The sequence below is a fragment of the Urocampus carinirostris genome, chromosome 14 (genome assembly GCF_059441175.1).
Source record: "Urocampus carinirostris isolate Australia breed hairy pipefish chromosome 14, RoL_Ucar_1.0, whole genome shotgun sequence".
Lineage (NCBI taxonomy): Eukaryota > Metazoa > Chordata > Actinopteri > Syngnathiformes > Syngnathidae > Urocampus > Urocampus carinirostris.
This window is the reverse complement of record NC_142362.1, coordinates 18,901,648-18,922,467: the sequence shown is the minus strand read 5'-3', so window position 1 is coordinate 18,922,467 and position 20,820 is coordinate 18,901,648. Positions and strand designations below refer to the sequence as shown.

Here is a 20,820-nt window from a genome sequence, read left to right as displayed (position 1 = left end):
CAACAAAAAGATATGGGCGTAGGATGTCGGAGGAGGTGGCTAGTTGCTTCACTTCCAATGTGGGCTTCCGTAAAATATAATGACTCACCAAACGGATCTTTGCAAGTGACAGTGTCTGACACAGGTCCAGCCTCACTCATGCCAATATCATTGGCAGCAAATATGCGGAAATGATAGTCTGTGTTAGCAGTAAGTCCAGACAGAGTAAACATGGTGGAAGGAATCCTTGTCGGATGACGAGTCCATTCCTCGGCAGACACCTCTTTGTATTCAACGAAGTAGCCTGTGATTGGAGAACCTCCGTCATCCTTTGGCCTAGACCATGCCAGGGCGACAGAACTTTTGGTGACATCCATGATCTCCGGTGATGTGCCAGACCGTTCCGGCGGACCTGTTGTGTAAAGAACAATTTGTCAAAGGCCAGCGGGGGTAATTCTGGCACCCAGAACACTAGCACTTACAAAGAGGAGTCTTTGGAACCAGCGGTTGCTCTGACTTCAGAGATGGACCGATACCAAAAGCGTTCTCGGCAGTGACCTTGAAGTGATATTCTGTTCCTTCATTTAGGCCCTTGACGACCAATTGATGATCATTCACCCTGCTGTCCACTGTATACCATGCATTTCTGGTAACTTCTCTTCTTTCAACAATGTATCCGAGTATCTCAGCACCACCGTCATCTGTGGGCACTTTCCAGGACACTTTTACAGAATTGGCCTGGATTTCCTCAAAGCTCAGCGGACCCTCTGGAGCACTCGGACGGCCAATGACGTTAACTTTGATTTGAGCCTTCTTTTTGCCAACCTTATTTTCCAGAAGAAGCTCATACAGACCGGAGTCACCCCTCTCAGCCCCTTTGATCACCAATTCACTGGTGTCCTCAGTGTGTGCAACCATGGCTTTGGCCGACACGGCCCCACTGTCCTTTGACCACGAACAGGTTGGGTGAGGTTTACCCTTAATGGGAAGCGAGAGCCGGACCACTCCCCCGTGACGGACTACGTACACGTCTTTGTATTTCAGCTCAAGTTCATAATCGGGTGATTCTGTGGACACATGTGAGCGGTGCTTTTCATTGACCTCCATGAGAACAACAACTTTAGATTACTTGTGGTGTGTACTTACCAAACATCTCTGTGATAGTGACACTTCTGGGGATTTCTGCAGGCTCGCCAGAACCGCCCGCGTTGCAGGCCAGCACTCGGAATTTAAATTCCTCTCCTTGTGGCATGTTGGTCAGCGTATACTCACAAATCAGAGAGGGTGTGGTGTTGCACTTGAGCCACGTCACGGTGCCCACCTTTTGCATCTCGATGAGGTACCCGTCCACTCTGGCATCTCCCTCTTCATCTGGGGGACTCCAAGCCAGCGATACGGACGACTTGGTTGTTTCCGTGATTCTAGGATTCTGTGGGCAACCTGGTGGATCTAGTGGAACAGAAAGATTTCAGTTCTTGCAATGTCAGATGAAGTGAATGAGGACAAAATGTCAAAACAGAGAAAAGGGTTTTATGTTTGTCTCACCGATGGGATCTGATGCCACAGCTGGTTTGGAAGGTAAACTGGGTTTGCTAAGGCCGCGGGCATTGATAGCAATGATTCTGTGCTCGTACTCCAGGCCTTCAATGAGCTCCGTGGAGCGGTATCTATTCATGGTGACTGGATTCTTGTTGGCACGCACCCATCTGTCGGACCTGACTTCTTTGCGCTCTATAATATAACCAGAAATCTCCAGACCGCCGTCCTCATCTGGTGGGTTCCAGGCAACAGTCATGCCGTCACGGGAAACGTCAAAAATGGTCGGTCGTCCAGGTGGCCCAGACACATCTGCGAGAGAGGTAGAGCATGTGAGTGGTGACTTGGGTCTTGTGTTAAAGTGGCTAAAAAAGGAAGCGTCACTTACTTTTCAAGCTTCTGCAGGTGATGATATCGGACTGCAAGAATTCTCCAGTGCCATAACGGTTCACAGCAGCTGCGCGGAAAACATACTCATCTCCCTCAATCAGGTTCTCAAACTTGAAGGTGGGTCGGCTGACAGAGTCTGAAACAGGCACCCATCCAGGCCTGTGGGCATCTCGTTGCTCCACAGCATAACCGCTGATGGGAGCTCCACCGTCCCTGGCTGGGGGCTCCCAGCTGCAGGTGACCGCAGTAGCATCAATCTCATCGAATCGGATTGGTCCTTTCGGCTCGTCGGGTTTGGCTGAGAGCGAAAGCAAAGGCCCGTTAAGATACAATCATAGTGGTAAATAAAATCCGTTTCAGGGTTCTTCATTTTTCCAGGTTAAGTTTAGCACAGAAAATTGATTCAAGTGGATGATGCAGCATGAAAAAGTTTGATACTGTTGTTCATTTGATAAAATCGTTTAAAATACTGAATACTGTTATGAATCCTTCAAAAATAAACAATGAACACAGGCCTCAATCTCCCTAAAATGGTAACAAGGGCTATCATTTGACTTTTTGGGATCTGTTGGCGTCATTACTCGTTGCTGAATTAAGTGGTGTTAAACTGATCATAAGAACCTAGTAACAACGGTCATTTGACATGCGTCCAAAAACTTGGAGCCCATTTGCTCCTCGATAATATGTCACATCTGATTGTAAAGGCCAGTTACGGCCTGTAATCCAATTTTTACCCTCACGCTTCCTCTGCCATAATAATAATAATTTGTTGCACTCCAGTAATGTTGACCACAGTTTAAAACTGTACCAAAAAAAAAATCGCAATTTCACCAGATGATAGAAGCCCTTTCCCACCTTGCCCTTGGCTTTTTCTGAGAATTTTAACCCGCCCCATTCCCAACATGGCGACTGTAAATAAAAAAAGGAAAGTTGACCGTGAGGACAGCCACTTCCAGGACAAGTGGAAACAACTGACTAGTTTGTTTTTGTTTTCATCCATCCATCCATTACCTGCACCGCTTATCCTCAGTAGGGTCGCAGGGGTGCTGGAGCCATTCCCAGCTGTCTTCGTGCAATGGGTAGGGGACACCCTGAACTGGTTGCCAGCCAGTTGCAGGGCCCACAGGGACATACAACTCACTCGCTAGGACAAATTTGGACCGGCCAATTCACCTGACATGCATGTTTCTGGAATGCGGGTGACGAATGGAGTGCCCGGAGGAAACACACGCAAGCACGGGGAGAACATGCAAACTCCGCACAGGAAGGCTGATAGCTGGATTTGATCCCATGATCTAAGAACTGTGCCGCGGATGCGCAAACCACTCAGCTGCTGTGCCTCTGCTTTTTTTTATCCAAAAGGAATAATATAAAGAGGCACTGCCAGATAAAACACACTGACTACAAAAAACTAACTATAAATGAACGTTGTGAAAAGGTAAAGAACTGGAAGCTGTTTTATTGAGCCGGCAGCGCTTTTTCACGAGACCCTGCGAGTCACATGAAAATGCTACAAAGGGGAGCTAAAAGATGGCGACGCTGATTGCCAAGCATTGCAAATCTTTCACAGAGGGTGATTTTATTAGACTGTTCAAATAATGCCAGGCCGAATAGTTGTCCCTCGCACAATTCTAGCTTATTAAATCTGGCTCGCTTTATGAAAGGTTTGGACACCCCTGCCCTACAGATTCTTAGTTGTGTACAGTTTCAGAGTCATTTTTCAAACAAACAAAAATAGCAGGTTCTCCTTACACAGGATGACAACTTTGACAACTTCGGTTGTCATGCCAACGGCGTTCTTTAACTCCAAGGTGTAGTTTCCACTGTCGTCGATGGTGGTGTCTGATATGGTTAGTTTGGAAAACTTGCCAGTGCTCTGGATCTTGACACGCTCTGTGTTTTTGATCCTACTGTCGCCAAATAACCAGTAGCAGGATGGAGCTGGCCTGCCGACGATTGGTAGGTGCAACTCAAGGGTTTTCCCAGCCAGAACGTTTACGCTTTTCTGGGCTAGGCTGCTTAAATCCACGGCGGGCATCACTAGGAAGAAACAGAAAAAAGCTTGAGCAAAAACAAGATGGCTAAAAGTACATCAAAAAATCTTCTGCGTCGACGCTTGCTTTGCAGGAACACATGTTGGTGCATGGACACCCTAGCCGGAAACCCGAGGAACACCTTAAAATCTTAGTTTCAGGGCTGACCTAAGCCAAAAACCCTAAAAATGCTTTAAAACGCCGGTTTCAGGCCCAAACCCTGGCCGGAAACCCCAGAAACACTTAAAAACTGGCCTCTAGGCAGTTCCGCTCACCTTTTTGTTCTTGAACTGTTACAGGCGCGACCAGCTCCTTAGCTACGCCGGCACCTCGACTGTTGAGGGCTTTGACCCTGAATAGATACTGCTCCTTCTCGTTTAGTTTCTCGACCGTGTACTCCAAATCAGTCAGCTTGAGCGAAGCCACCCGCATCCACTTGTCGGTACCGAACTTGCAAGCCTCCACTAGGTATCCAGTCAGTCGGCTGCCTCCATCGTGCTCGGGTTTCTCCCAGCCCAAGGAAATGCTGGTCTTGGTGATGTCGGTCACCTCCAGTTTCCGGGGAGGCTGAGGCACCTCACAAACCAGGACAACATCCGAGGTCTCGCGAGGCTCCCCCACACCGTAAATGTTTTCGGGTAGGACTCGGAAATAGTACAGCATGCCCTCCATGAGGCCGTCGATCTTGAAGGACGTCTTGCTGCACTTGGAGGTCACGGTTTTGTAGGCTCTCATGGAGGCTTCGCGCCTCTCAATTATGTAATTGTTGACCGGGGCGCCGCCGTCCACCGTAGGGGCATCCCAAGATATGGTGGCGTATTCTTTGGTCAGTTCCTTGATCTTGATTGGGCTAGATGGTCCCGGTGTATCTGCAATAATAGCAGGGTGACCAATTAGATACTGATTTCCTGGTGACTCCTGGATTGATCCTGCTGACTTGACTAGGACCTACTCACCATAGACTTTGACCAGAATGCAGACTTCTTGTTTGCCAGCAGAGTTTTCAGCCACCAGCGTGTATTTTCCAGCATCATATCGGTTTACCTTATCAATAATAAGCGTGGTGGACTTGTGGGTGACTTCTATAAAGCCTCTACTGTCAAGGTCGACACCCTCCTTGCTCCAGGTGATTGTCGGCGCAGGACGGCCTGTAACATTTACAAAGAGACGCAGAGACCCACCGGCACGTAGGCAGATGGTTTTCTTCAGGTCGTCGTCAAGCTCAAAGTCTGGGGTTTCTGGTTGGTCAGAAAAGAGTCAGATTATTAATAATATTTCTTCTTGAGCATGGGTGTATATTGAATTTTGGTGAAGGGCCGGCATACATACCAATTCTTTCCACCGGCTCCGTTTCGGCACAGTGCTCACTGAAGTCTCCAGTACCGTTTATATTGATTCCAGCCACTCGGAAGCGATACTTTTTGCCTGAGCAAAGTCCGGTCACCATGTGTTCGCAAGTACGCAAGGTCTTCTCATGGGACTTGACCCACTCATCTGCTCCATCTTCCTGCATTTCTAAGAGATAGCCCAGGACATCAGCTCCTCCATCCTCCACAGGGCGAGACCACGCCAAGCTAATGCTGTCCGCATGGGTGTCAGTGATACGAGGTACCGAAGGAGCAGACGGAGCGCCTAAGACCAGAAATAAAATCGAGTTTGCAGTGAGTGAACGGTGATCAAGATCTGTCATCGCTTATCCTTGCTGGATTTACCTGTAGGTTGTCTGCAGACAACGTACAAAGAAACTTCACTTGGTTCACTCTCTCCTGCCTTATTGATGGCCGTCACCCTGAATTGGTAGATGTTGCCTTGGGTCAAGCCGGACACCTTCAGAGTGGAATCTAGGTGTGCTCCACTTCTGTTGACCTTGACCCAGCGGGCACTCTTCTTCTCCCGCCTCTCAACCAGATAGTGGACCAAAGGACTGCCACCATCGCTCTCTGGTTTCATCCACTCGATAGTTGCAAAGTCCTTTCCGGACGCCAGAATCTCAGGTGGACCGGGTGGACTTGGTACAGCTAGGGGAAGGTGTGGTCAATATTCAGTTGCACAATTTAAGCAGGCTGATGTAGTATTTTTGTATTACTATTTTTGTAGTACTGTATTATTGTAGATGTATATATGAAGTATTTCTGTATTAGTATTTAGGGGGTACTTCCATAGCAGTATTTTTGGCGTAGTAGTTTTGGAGTATTTCTGTAGATGTACTCTTGTAGTATTTCTGTAGTGGTAATTCTGTAATATATCCGTAGATGCATTTTTGTATTATTTCTGCAGTAGCATTTTTGTTGTATTTCTGTAGAAGTATTTCTGTACTTTTGTAGCATTTCTGCAGATGTATTTTTGTAGTATTTCTGAAATAGTATTGCTGTAGATGTATGTTTGTAGTTTTTGTGAAGTAGATTTTCCCTTAACATTTATGTTGTATTTCTGTGGTAGTATCTTTTGTTGTTGTAGTGTTTGTGTCATAGTATTTTTGTATATTTTTGTAATCTTTTTTTTCTTTTCAGAAGGAAAGCAAAAGAAAAATAATTTATGAATGTGATATTGTAGTATATATGTACTATATATATATATATATATATATATATATATATATATATATATATATATATATATATATATATATATATATAGTTATATTTTTTTCATTCATTATTTCTTTCTCTGCGCCGCTTATCCTCAGCAGGGTCGCGGAGGTGCATCCCAGCCATCTTCGGGCAGTGGGCAGCGGACACCCTGAACTGGTTGCCAGCCAGTCGCAGGGCACACAAAGACAGACAACTCACGCGCTCATTCACACTTAGGGACAATTTGGACCAGCCAATACACCCGACTTGCATATTTTTGGAATGTGGGAGGGAACCGAAGTGCTCGGAGGAAACCCACGCAAGCACCGGGAGAACATGCAAACTCCACACAGGGAGGTGGAATCTCATGACCTATATATACCGGTATATGTATGGATATATACACTCCGGTTTCCTCACACATTCCAAAAACATGCATTTTAAGTTAATTGGGCGGTCCAAATTGTCCCTAGGTGTGAATGAGCGAGTGAGTTGTCTGTCTCTGTGTGTCCTGTGATTGGCTGGCAACCAGTTCAGGGTGTCCCGTGCCCACTGCCCGAAGATGGCTGGGATGGGATGTATCCAATTTTTTCGTTGGTTATCCTCAGTTGGGGCCAGAGTGGTTGCTGGAGCCCATCACAGCTATCACTGGACACCCTGAACTGTTTGATAGATATATACACATATATATATATATATATATATATATATATATATATATATATATATATATATATATACATACACACACACATATAGCGCTTTGGAAGGTCTTCAGTGACTTGAAAAGTGCTATAAAAATGCAGAACATTCACGTTTATATGTATGTATGGGTCAGATTAAAAAGCCTGAAGTGTTGCATGTGGCTCATGAGCCCTAGTTTGCTTACCACTGCTGTACAGAGATAGTTAAGTTTCCTCTGGGTTTTATTTTATTAGGCAGCTAACTGGACTTAAAAATCCAGCTATTTTGCTTAGGGGACAGGATTTGCAGCGACGTGAACTGCCATAGACGTTTTACAACCGTAGGGTAGTGACACTCACTAAAAGTATTTCTGGCGACCATGGGCTCTGAGACGAGGGGAACTCCGGGGCCATATTTGTTGATTCCCCGCACTCTGAACAAGTACTCTGTGTTCTTGAACAGGCCGGTGATGTTGCAGGTCAGTTCCTTCCACTCGGCATACATGAAAACCCAGTTGAGTCTGTTGGTATCCCTTCTCTCCACCAAGTAGTGGGAGACCTCATCACCTCCGTCCTCCAAAGGAGGTTTCCAGCTCAGAGTGCAAGACTCCTCAGTTATTTTGCTGATCTGGATGCTGCCTTCGCACACTCCCGGGGTGTCTGCAACATCGGTCATTGGTGGTTGATCATCGTAAAATAGATGCTGATAGAGCGGTACAAGGTGTGTTTACTCACCAAGTACTTTGACGTTGACTTCAGCGGTCTTTGTCCCACTCACATTCCTCACAGTTAAAAGATACTTTCCAGTATCGTCTCGGTCACAGAACTTAATGATGGCCATTGCCCGCTTGGGCGTGTATTGCAGGTGGTACTTCTCACACAATTCCAGTTCCCTGTTGCCCTTGGACCAGGAAGCTTTGGGCTCAGGCCTACCACCCACCAGAGCGTCCAGAACCAGATCTGATCCGGCTCTCACAGTAACAACTTCACACAGAAGTTTGCCATCCAGCTGAGCCTTCGGAGGTTCTGTTGAAAAATAATAAATGTACATTTACACTTGTTGCATTCTTGCACTCGGCCTAAAAGTTTGCAGCATATGCTACATTTCATTTGATTCTGATTAATGGTTGTCTCTCGAGCAAAAGGTTGTGCTTGGTCAGGATATAGCGGTACACGGTTGATGGATCCCTTAACAACTTGGGTCGTTGGGGCACCATTTCCTTTGTTTTAGGTAACTACAGCCTGACCGCGCCCATGCCCTCAAGGGCGTGTTTTTTGCTGGGGTTTGCTCTCCCACAAAACAAATAGCATTGGTTTACATGGTTACCAGAAGCAGATATATATGACCCCAATTTGCACCCAGGGGACCTAGTCACCGTCTTCTAATGTAAAAGCTTGAAACAGCTTTCGGTGTGCCACATATTTACATACCTATTTTATCAGAAGGAATTAAACCTGTCTTTTCTGTATGTTCTCTCTCTCCCCCTCTCACCCTCTTGCTGTCCCATGCTTCACCTTACCTTATTTGGTCACTCAATTCCGGGTGCTAATTTCCTCTTCACATCTGCACTTGTCTTGATTTGTCCCTTACCTTGATTAGTACCTCATCTCATTTTGGTTCCTTGCTAATTTGTCTCAGCCTCTTGTTATACCAGTGTACCAAACCATTGTCTACCCTTCCGTATCACAAGTACTGTGTGAATAACTCTTAAGCTGTTCTTTTCGCTGTTTAGGTTCACTGGAACAATGACCCCTTGATAACTGACTACCCCTCTACCCAACCTGCCTGAATTAAAGACCACCTTGTGCTGTAATTATCACTGCTACTGCACTTTGCTTTTGGACCACCTTGAGTGGGTTCTTGACAAAATCAGCTTACCAAAGTCAGTCTCGCATTGCACTGAGCCGGTGGAATCGGAGGGCGTGCTGACGACTTGGTTGGCATTCTTGGCAATCACTCTGAACTCATAGGGTTCTCCCTCTCCCAGTGCAGTAACGGTGTAGAACGTTTCCGTCACGTTAGTGTAGTTACACTTGAGCCAGCGGCCCTCGCCGTTTGGAGTGTATGGTTTGCGTTCAATGATATATCCTACAATGGGACTGCCACCATCATTAAGCGGAGCTGACCATTTGAGCGATACTGTGGTCCTGGTTACATTGGTCACTTCTGGCTTACTTGGTGGGCCTGAAATCAGAGATGTGTCAGATGTGTGTTGGGTTCAGGTTGGAAGTAAGCAACGCATGTGGAGCAGGGAATGGCGAACAATACTCACCAACAGGGTTCTGGGCAACAGCTCCTTTGGAAGCTTCACTAGCCTTGCTCAGACCAGCACTGTTCATGGCATAAATTCGGAACTGGTACTCCAGGCCTTCAACAAGGTTTTCTGCCTTGTAGAAGCACTCAAAGCATTGGAATTTATTCTCCCTCACCCAAAGAATATTATTTCTCTCTTTCTTCTCGATCCAGTAACCTGTGACCTTGCTGCCGCCATCATGATAGGGCTCCTCCCACTCCAAAGTCATTGTGTTGGCAGAAACATGGATGATAGTTGGCTTTGTAGGGGGTCCAGGAGGAGCTACAAATTGTCATGTTAAGTTGGTTAGTGGGTCATGACCATCAATATTGTTCTAATTATCCAGATGAAGGGTTTGTACTTACTGTAAGGATGCTCTGCAGTGATGGCCTTGGACTCAGTGGGTTTACTGACTCCAAACCTGTTCTCGGCGGAGACTCTGAAGGTGTATTGCATGTACTTGGTCAGGTGACTGACATGGAGTGATGTGCGCTTCACACTGGAGTTTATCAGCTGCCAGGTGAGGGATCCCGATTCACGCTTTTCCACGATGTAATTGGTTATGTCGGTACCACCATCATCTTCCGGCGCATACCAGTTCACCACACAGGATTCTGAGGTGATGTTTGAGATTTCAACAGGTCCAGCTGGAGGATTGGGTCTACCTATTACGTTAACATCTACCGTAAATGTTTTGGTTCCGGCCACGTTCTCCAGGGTAAGGTAGTATTTTCCACTATCACCCCTCATTGCGTCCTTGACCGAGATGCTTGTTCGGTCTTTTGTTACTTTAATGGAAACTCTTTCAGAGTTCTTTAGCCTCATCTCTTCTAACCTCCAGGCTACCTTGGGAGCAGGTCTGCCACTAATGGGAACATCGATTGTAAAGATGCTGCCGGATCTGCATGCGATCAGCTGATTTGTGATCTCACTAAGATCGGCTGCTGGTTCAATGTGGGGCTCTTTGACTAACGCTGGGGTTGGAGCTTCCCTGGGCTTGCTCAGGCCCGACTCATTCTTAGCTTTGACACGGAAGCGATACTCATCACCCTTGTTGAGCTTTTCAACCGTGTAGGAAAGATTGGTGGTGTTGCCGACCACTACCCATTTATCTGTCCCCCTGGGCCTACTTTCGATGACATAACCCTGGACACGGCTTCCGCCATCATGCTCCGGCTTCAACCAGCCCAGTGATACAGAACTGTCCGTTGTGTCGACAATATCCACCCTTTTTGGAGGCGCTGGCTCGGCAGTGGCAGTGACAGGGTCAGTCATCTCCAAGACTTCACCGACACCATGCTGGTTCTCTGCACTGACCCGGAAAAAGTATGGCACTCCCTCCAGGAGATCCTGGATTGTCATGGTATTCTGAGTGCATTTGCCTCCAGACTGTTGCCAGGTGCGACGAGTTGCCTCGCGCCTCTCCACAATATAGTGGTGGATTCGCGCTCCGCCATCATTAAGTGGAGGCTCCCACTCCAGTGAGACGGAGCCTCTGAGCACCTGTCGGATGGATAAAGCCTGGGGAGTTCCAGGGGTGTCTAGGACTTTCACAGTGAAAGTGACAGCCTTGCTTCCACTGCTGTTCTCTAGGTTGACAGTGTATCTGCCCGAATCATTCCGTGTGCACTTTTCAATATGTAGAGTACTGCTCCCCTCTGCAGTTGTGACCTCTGACATCACACCAAGATCTCCTCCTTCTTTCAACCAGGTGGAAACAGGGACAGGCTTCCCCCTGAATTGGACACTCAATTTCACTGAATCTCCAGCTTTGACAATATGCGTTTGCTTAAAGCTAGCATCAATATCCACATGCGGTGGTGTTAGTCTGTCAATGGCCTGAGCCGGTTCTGGAGTCTCCATGTCTTCACCTCTTCCAACTTGATTCACAGCAGCAACACGGAATTTGTACTGCACCCCGGTTTGAAGACCAGTCACTGTGTACTCTGTTTGTGCCACAAGCTCTTCATTTACTTGTTTCCATTCAAGTTCATTGGTTTTAACCATCTCCACGATGTAGCCCAAGATATTAGAACCCCCATCGTCTGCAGGCTTTGTCCATTCCAGACTTATGGAACTATCAGTAGAATCAGATACACAGACCACAGAGGGAGCACAGGGAATATCCTTTGGCTCCACAGCTTTGATGGGCAAAGAGACGTTGCTGGGAGCACCAATACCGGCATCATTGACAGCCATGACCCGGAACTCATACTCCATATACTCAGTCAGATGAGTAACCTTGTGCGCACATTCAGTGATTGGTTTCCTCGAAAGCACTTTGTAGAAGCGGACGGTCTTCCTCTCCCGTTTTTCCAGAATATAATACTGAATGGGGTTTCCTCCGTCAGATGTCGGAGGAGACCAGTTCAAACTTATGCTTTCCCCTGTGACCTCGCTGGCATCGGGTGTTCCCGGAGAATCAGGGGTCGCTGGAAAGAAAATTCGAAGGTTGTCAAGACATAAATGAAAGTCCTTTTGGCAAAAAAATATGTGTCCATCACTTGACTTACTGTATTGCAGCTGTGCAATAATTGGGCAGGATTCCAGTGGTCTGCTAACACCAAACCTATTGACAGCTGAGACCCTGAACTGGTATTCATTGATCTTAATGAGCTTGGTCGCGGTGAATGTGCACTCATGACAGTCATCAGACACTAACGCCCAAGAAAGCTTGGAAGTTTCACGCTTCTCGATAATATAGTGCGAAATCTCGGCACAACCATCGTTCTCTGGCGGATTCCAGGTTAGAGTGCATCTACCCTCTGAGATGTCACTAAACGTAATGGGTCCTACGGGTTCTCCAGGTGTGTCTGTCAGGAAACAGAGTTTCAGTCAGGTACAAGTTATCAAAAACACCCGTTTTTCCATAGACAAGAGAAAAGTGCACACCTTGGACTTGAACCAAAAGGGACTCCTTTTTGCAACCCGAGCCATTGGTGGCTTCGACGGTGTATAGACCACGGTGAGTACGGTCTGCATCTCTGATAAAAATTGTGCTGTATCCGGGGTGGGTGATAATGTCCATCATTCTTTTGGTGATTTCCACATCATCCCTGTACCATACCACCTTGGGAATAGGCCGCCCAGTGATGGCCACCTTCACCCTGACACTGTCACCAGCTTTGACAGTCAAACCCTCAAAGTACTCTGGCCCAAATTCGATATGAGGGGAAGCTTGTTTGTGGGAAAAGGCAGTTTGTAAAAATTGCATTCATCATTTTATGGTTGACTCTGGGTTAGGATAGGCTTACCGTTTTCGCTTCTGACCACTATCAAACCAGATGAGTTGGACGGAGGGCTGATGACACCAAGGGCGTTCCTTGCAATGATCCGGAACTCATAGCGCTCGTTCATTGTCAAACCAGTGACTGTGTGCTGGCAGTCATGGACGTCGGTCAGGTTAGCCTTAAACCAACGACCCTCACCCTGTCGCTTTTCGATGTTGTAGCCGGTGATCTTACTCCCTCCGTCACGCTTCGGTGCGTCCCACTTGAGCGTGATAGAGTCACTCGTCACGTCAGTGTAGTCGGGCTGCCCTGGTGGATCTGAAAGAGGCAAAATCACGTGCAGTTTGTCATAAGGGGAGAGGGAATAAATTGCAGTAGTTTCTGTAGATCAGTGGTCAGGACATTCGCCTAATAAACCAAAGGTCCCTGGTACGAGACTGGGTGGAAACATATGTTGGCCTGGAGAGGGATGAGAGCCACCAGGCTGTACTTGCCCAAGACTCACCACAGCAAATGGTGCCCCTACGACCCTAGTGGTTAAGGGCATGCAACCAACCCCAAAAACACTTTTTTTGTGGTAAAAAAAAATGTCAACTTTGTATGAACCTTTAGCACAGCATCTCAATGGTATGTGAGTCTAATGCAAATGACCTGAAGAAGCATACGTAACGTAAAGTTGGAATATTCGGTCTTGGCCAACCTTTGAGATCTTTAATTGTGGTCAGTGTTCTCGTTTGCCCGCGTCCCTGCGTTCTAGACGCATCATTTTTGCTGGGGACGCATAGTCTCAAATCAACGTGCGTCTCCGGGACGCAACCTTTTTGTCACAAAATTGTCATTATTACCCGATTACTTTTTTACACAAAGATTTACTGCACTCCAAACTTTTCGTCAGGCAGATCCGCCATTGTTGTTTTGGTCTCGCGGTTCGAGTTTTCGTCTGCACGCCGATCTCGGCCAACGAGATCTCGTTGTGTAGTGTAAGGAAGTCCGTCTTTTTTTAGAGAACCGGCTTTTTTGGCTCAACTCATTAAAAAGAGCCGGCTCTCAAACGGCTCACTTGCTTTGATGATTGATATTACGAATTATGTTGTATAAAGAAGTTAAGAAAAAAAGGAAGTATAAAGGGAGAAAATTTAAAAAAAGACAGGTTTGTGGTTATCCCTTTAATCGGTATATTACCAACAATAATTTGATGCAGAAAATGAATTCATAATTTGATGATTAAAACTGAATGAATATATAGATTTATATTATATATTTGTCGCCGATTTACGATTTCAACCTCAATAACACTAAATTTTGAGGACCCATAGATCTCTGTTGGGACCCATAGATTTTTGAGCATGCGAGTCCCCGGGACCCATCGCTTTTCACAGGTAAAATGAACACTGTATGGTGTTTGTGATGGTTAATATGTTATAATTGTTATGTAATGAAAAAGTATATTAGTTAAAAAGTATAATAATGAGTGTGAAATAAATGGTTGGGCTCTGCTCTAACCAAATGTAAGCCACGTTGAGTCCTTTCTTCCAAGCAACTTTTGGCGTCCACTGACAGGACTAGACAAGCACCCTTCATGTGGCGCATCGCCAAACGGATGAATAATAGAAGATTTATACCTAATTTTGGCTTCTTAGTGACATGTTGGTGTGGAAACTAAGGCTAGTTTCACTCTGCAGGAAAATTATAGTTTTTGCACAAACGTTAACTGTATCCGATCTGTTTCAGTCCGTCTGAATGGCACATTTTCGATTTTTTTCACTCCAGATCCAGGCTAATTTCATATGGGGTCCTTATTTATACAGATCTGATCTTTTGGAATCCGACTGCTGTGTGAACAGTCAAGACGCATTCTTGCGACCTGAACGTCATCCATAGGCGACAGACGTCCTTATCCTGCGTTCTCCAACGCAGGAGGAAGTGGAGAAATCATCAAAGATGTCAGACAAAAACAGAGAGCATTCAATGAGGAGAAAGCGAGGTTTTGGAACCAGCTCAGTAGCCTAGATGGTAAGGCGCCCGCTTTGAGACTGGGAGGTCGGTGGTTCGCGCCCCGGCCGAGTCATTCCTAAGACTTAAGAAGTGGTCGGCGGCGCCCTCTGTTGGCTGCGGCTGCATCGGCTCGCTACAACGGGTCAGGTGCAATCGACATTTCGTTCTGTGTACATTGTTACACAGAATGACAATACAAGGAAATTATTATTATTATTATTATTATTAATATTTTGGGGACCACTCTGTTCAGGCCAAATTCGAGGGATCTTATCAGAACGAGGCAGTTTTTTTTTTAATATTTGAAGAGACATGGCCGAGCATGAGTAAAATAAAGAGCCTCCAAGCCAAACGTAAGAAAGACTCAAACAACTGATGCAGCCATGAGTACTTCCGCAAAAACTGTGCGAATTGCCTGTAACGTCACGTGTCCCTTTTCATTATAATTTAGCATTGAGCTCTGCAGTGTGAACCTAGCCTAAAGTGCGCTTAAATAAGAATATGCTTTTAGCTGCATTTGCCAGACTGGAAACACATAGCTCTGTCTTGTAAAATGTTTGAGTCAACTGGCCGCACCGGAAAGGTGGGAAAAACAAGAACCCCTTTGAATACAAGCCAGTGCCCAGTCTGTGGGGGAATTACCAGCTGGGGTTTAAAATATGGATGAATTGTTTTTGTGTGCTGGGATAATGTGATTTTGAATATACTTGAATAAAATAGTTTGATTCCATATAAACACCGTGTTTCAGTTAGTTGCATTAGAACTTGTATAGTTGCATTTTCTGAAAATGCAAATGGAGAGACGCAGTACATGGTCTTATTGCCTTGACATTAACATATATCTTATGAGTTTTCAAACCCAGGTGTCAAAACTCACCGACAGGACTGACGGCCATGATAGGCTTGCTTTCTTCGCTCATTCGGCTGCAGCCGGCATCGTTCTGTGAATACACCCTGAAGGAGTACTCCAGCCCTTCAATGAGACCCGAGACCCTGTAGTCTGATTCTTTGATGAGTACCACGTTGACCTTCTGCCACATGATGCTGTTCTTTTCCCTTTTCTCCACATGGAATCCCAGGATGGGGGTACCACCATCATAGATGGGCTTCTCCCATTGGATGGTCATACCATCGTTGGTGATGTTATACACAAACGGCTTGCCTGGTGGGCCTGGTGGCCTAAACTGATGCTTTGCGATGACCATCTGCGAGACGAGCGCTTCACTGACACCATACCTGTTTTCAGCACACACTCTGAACTGATATTGGACACCCTTGACCAAGTTGAGTACTTTGAACTGAGTTCCTTCCACCCTAGAACAAGCCATCTTCCAGTCAGGCTGTGAGCTATCACGCTTTTCCACCGTATAGCAGTTGATGTCTCCGCCGCCATCATCATTGGGCTCATCCCAGGACATCAGGATGCTTTCTGCTCTGACTTCATCAAGGCGGACGGGGCCTAAGGGCTTGGATGGGGGTCCAAGAGTGATGACGTGGATGTGGAAGGACTTCCTGCTGATTTTGTTGTCTAGAGTAAGCGTGAATTTTCCCTCGTTCTCTTTCTTGATATTTTTTATCATGACCGTAGCTTTGCTGTCGGTTTTCTTGAAGCGGATTTGATCGCTCTCCTTCAGAGGAAGGTTGTCCTTCAGCCACAGGACAGATGGTTTAGGTTTGCCTTTGTATGGTAGCTCAATATGGACATTGTGACCCAAGCGAACAAAGATATTTCCGTCTGGGTAGTCTGCAAGGCTTGCCTCGGGTGTAATAACATAGTCAATGACCTTAATCGGTCCTATTTTTACAAAGTCACCTTGACCTTTCTCATTTCGAGCGGCGACTCTGAACATCACATCGGCGTGCTCCTTCAGTTTTTTTACCTCAAACTCACAGTGTCGGCTCGTTCCGCCCAGTGACCATTCATCACCCGCGGCTTTCTTTTCAATTATGTAGTCGGAGATGATGCTGCCACCGTCATAGTCCGGTTTAAGCCACTGCAGAGTAACGGAAGTTTTAGAGGAATCCTTCATGGAAACGTCTTTGACTGGTCCGGGTGTCTCAGTAGCCTTTACTGGGTCAAGTGTTTCGCATGGATCACCAACCCCATTCTCATTCTCAGCTAGGACACGGAAAAAGTAGGATGTCTTTTCAGAGAGGTCTTCGATAGTGTAGCTTGTGTCAGTGCATTTGCTGGTCACCGCAGAGTAGGATCTCTTTGAAGAGTCCCTCTTCTCAATGATGTAGTTGGTGATTTCAGCACCACCATCTAACAGTGGAGCCTCCCAGCAGAGACTGACTTTTCCACGAGTTACATCTTTCAGTGTCAGGTTCCTGCATTGAGCTGGAGAATCCTGGACCTTCACGGACAACTTTAGTGTCTTGGGCTCACCTATACCATTGTGAATCTTGACGATGTATTTGCCAGAGTCGAGCTTTGTCACTTTACGCATAATGAGGACCGTGGTTGTGTCTGAGTGATGGAATTCATAAGAGGGGTTGTTGTCAATGCATGTATCCTCTTTGTTCCAGGAAACCTTGGGAGGCGGTCGACCCTTCACAGGAACAGAGAGCTCCACATCGTTGGCAGCCTTCACAATGTAGTGAGTTCTCATGGCCACATCCGAGTCAATCTGGGCTTCCTCTATAAAATGTTGTTTCGATCAGTTAAAACAGAAGAAAAAGAAGGAATTTGTTCCCGGGGTCGACAAAATCACTTACCAAGAATATCTTTAGCCTGGACCGGCTCAGTCATCTGCAGAGGTTCTCCACGGCCTGCACAGTTGACGGCAGAAACTCGGAAGAAGTAGTTCACGTCTGGATTTAAGTCATGTACTGTGTATTCAGTCATCTTGACTTCTCCCTTGGAAGTCACCATTGCCCAATCTTCCTCGCCCTCCACAAGTTTCTCAACCATGTAGCTAGTCACTTCACTGCCTCCATCCCACTCTGGCTTGGACCAACCCAATGTGATCGAGGTCTTTGTGGAATCAATCACCTTCAGTTTGCAAGGTTCGTCTGGAGAATCTAAGAAGTCATAGGAATTTATAGGCATAGGGTTGATTCTTGAGCGTCATTCTGGAACAAGAGTCTTTGATCACTTACCAACAGGGTCTGCAGCCTTGTAGAAGTCAGATCCATCAGAAAAGGGCCCTTCCCCGGCCATGTTAATGGCACACACGCGGTATTGGTACTCCTTTCCTTCGGTGAGATGGTAAACAGCCTTTTTGTTGTCAGGAATGGGATCTTTGTAAACTCTGATCCAGCGCAAACTCTTCTTGTCACGCCGCTCCAGGTAGTAGCCAGTAACCACGCTCCCACCGTCCACACCTGGGCGTTCCCATTCTACCACCATAGTAGTTTTGGTGATGTTGTTTACCTCAGGAGTGTGTGGCTGCCCCGGAGTCACTGATGACAAAACAGCATGAATTATTATTTGTAGTTTAGAAAGGCAAAATCAAAAGAAGTCTACTTTTGTGAGCATACCAAAAGCATTCTTTGCAACTACAGCCTCTGATTCAAGCGGCGCTCCCACGCCAAACTTGTTCACAGCCATGACACGGAACACATATTCGTTTCCTTGCAGCAATTTGCCGACGGATATGTATGTAAGCTCGTGCCGCTCCGAGACTGTAGACCAGACCACTCTGCTGGTCTCACGCCTCTCCACGATATAATGGGTCACCTCGGAACCTCCTTGATCAGCCTCACATACGGGCTCCCAGCGGAAGGTGATTCTGTCTGCCGTTATTAGGGTGAAATTAATGCTGCCGGTTGGTGGTCCAGGTTTGTCTAAGGAGAGGTGAAATGAGCCACAAGTCAGCCCAAAAAACTCAGGAAAATCTTTCAAATGTAAGAAAAAGAAGGAATAGTATGAAAATACCAAGGATTTCCACCACAACTGTAGCACTTGCAGAGCCCAAGATGTTTTTGATCTTAATCTCATAGGTGCCTGTGTGTTGGCGGGCGGCATCCTTGATCAGGACAGCTGATGAGTCGGTTGTGCTTTCCACACACAGGGAAGAAGAAGGCTTCAGTTCTTTTCCGTTTTTCTGCCACTCGATACTCGGCTGCGGTTTGGCCATGATTCCCACGCCGATTTTAAGACAAGTTCCAGCTTTGCACCGAACCACATCTAGATACTCAGGAGGAAGGTCAATGGCCGGAGCACCTGTCCCAACAAAATATAGATAGCATCTCAATCGTCTTTTACTTTGCAGACCCAATCATGCCAGCGGTTATGAGAACCAACGAAAAGGGAGAACTCACCGCACGCATCGACACAAGTGACTGGCCCGGCAACGATAGAAGGGTTGCTGACCGAGCCGACGGCATTCTTTGCATAGACCCTGAACTCATAAGACTCGTCCTGGTCCAGCCCAGACACTGTGAATCCCATCTCAGGGATGTTGCTGAAGTTAGCTTTCACCCATCTGCAACTGGTTGCATCTTTTCTCTCCACACTGTAGCCAGTGATCTTACTTCCGCCGTCATATGGGGGTCTCTGCCAGGACAAGCTGACTGAGTTCTTGGTGATTTCTGTGACTTGGAGGTTTGCAGGAGGCTCTGAGATGGAGAAGTTGGTAGGGGACAACAATTTAGCAGTGAGGCGCCAACTGCATGGGTGAAAAGTCAAACTTACCACATGCGTCTATAGCCAGCACTTCTTCAGATGTCTTGCTCAACTTTCCGATGCCGGCAAGATTTTCAGCTGCCACCTTGAACTCATAGATGAGACCTGGGCAGATGTTGGTGACTCTTAATTGATTTCCGGGTATTGCTGTTTTATTCATCTTTTGCCAGAGGATGCTGCTCCTCTCTTTCATCTGAAGATGATATCCAGTCACAGGACTCCCACCATCGCTGACTGGTTCATTCCAACAGACAGTCAGGTTATCTCTACACACAAAACTGACCCAAGGAGTGGATGGAGGTCCAGGGCACGCTGGAAGTCAATTGATATTATAATATTTTAGCTAATGGTACATTTTAAATGTGAACAGGTGCAATAAAGTGGACTTACTGAATGGAAGCTTTATCATAACTGGCTTGCTGTCAATGTGGTCGCTGACACCGTAGCGGTTCTGAGCCTTAATTCTGAACTGATACTCTTCCCCCTTAGTCAGCTTCATCACCTTTATTTCGCTTCTTGCAATGTTAGTGGACACCTCCGCCCAGCTAGGAGTGCTGGTTTCTCGTTTGAGGACCACAAAATTGGTGACAGGACTGCCTCCATCATATTCTGGAGGAGCCCATTTCAAGTATACTGTCGTCTCTCCAACCTCACCGACAGATACTGGTCCTACAGGGGGACCGGGCCTATCCAGTACAATAAAGTGCATAAATATCTTAGTAGTGCCACCGGTGTTGGAGGCAATAATTTCGTATCTTCCGGCATCACTTGCAGTGCTTTCACTTAAAGTGATTGCTAAGCTGTCAGGAGAGACTTCTGTCAATAGTCTTTTGGATCCCTTTATGACAATATTGTTCTTGGACAGAGTAACTTTTGGCATTGGCTTTCCAGTAAGGGGAATATCAAAGGTAAGGTCCCGTCCAGCACGTACATAAACTCTATTCTTGGGATAGTTCTTCAGATCAAACTCTGGAGCCTCTGTTCAAATTCAAGAAAAACAGTTATTAGCAATGAAAAACTAATTGAAGAAAGACTTTACAGTAAAATCAAACATATTTTCCTTTTCAATATTTTGTTGTTTTAGAAACGTGCATGTATCCAAACAGAGGTAAGATCACATACCAATTTGTTCCTTAACGATAACTGGTACAATCATCTCTTTTGGTTCACTTAGTCCGGCATGGTTCTCAGCTCGCACTCTGAAGAAGTATTCTGCACCTTCTCTAAGGCTTTTGATAGTGTGACTCATGGTCTTCACTGTGGCACACTTGATCCATCTGGTCTGTCCCTTCTCCAGAGCATCAATAAGGTAACCTCTCACCCTACTTCCGCCGTCATACTCTGGACGTGTCCAGGCAATTGTCACACTGTCTTTGGTGACATTTACAACTCCAAGCTTCATCGGAATGCTTGGCACCTCTGTGAGACACATAGGAACATTGGATGAGTTGAAGTCAATTCTGCAAAGATCATGAAACCA

At 46.3% G+C, this 20,820-nt stretch overlaps 1 protein-coding gene across 1 annotated transcript in view; it reads right to left on the bottom strand.

Moving 5' to 3' along the window:
• ttn.1 (titin, tandem duplicate 1) overlaps positions 1 to 20,820 on the bottom strand; it is a 131,541-nt gene that overhangs the window by 12,884 nt on the left and 97,837 nt on the right. Inside the window, 27 exon segments of the mRNA XM_088353508.1 lie at positions 89 to 391; positions 462 to 1,046; positions 1,126 to 1,428; positions 1,525 to 1,827; positions 1,904 to 2,203; positions 3,658 to 3,945; positions 4,214 to 4,807; positions 4,895 to 5,176; positions 5,268 to 5,570; positions 5,651 to 5,956; positions 7,552 to 7,851; positions 7,927 to 8,217; positions 9,071 to 9,376; positions 9,465 to 9,767; positions 9,851 to 11,917; positions 11,999 to 12,298; positions 12,378 to 12,662; positions 12,740 to 13,033; positions 15,588 to 17,351; positions 17,429 to 17,734; positions 17,813 to 18,115; positions 18,194 to 18,499; positions 18,591 to 18,878; positions 18,977 to 19,273; positions 19,350 to 19,652; positions 19,731 to 20,318; positions 20,463 to 20,759. Of these exon segments, the coding sequence (XP_088209634.1) occupies positions 89 to 391; positions 462 to 1,046; positions 1,126 to 1,428; positions 1,525 to 1,827; positions 1,904 to 2,203; positions 3,658 to 3,945; positions 4,214 to 4,807; positions 4,895 to 5,176; positions 5,268 to 5,570; positions 5,651 to 5,956; positions 7,552 to 7,851; positions 7,927 to 8,217; positions 9,071 to 9,376; positions 9,465 to 9,767; positions 9,851 to 11,917; positions 11,999 to 12,298; positions 12,378 to 12,662; positions 12,740 to 13,033; positions 15,588 to 17,351; positions 17,429 to 17,734; positions 17,813 to 18,115; positions 18,194 to 18,499; positions 18,591 to 18,878; positions 18,977 to 19,273; positions 19,350 to 19,652; positions 19,731 to 20,318; positions 20,463 to 20,759 (12,165 nt within the window).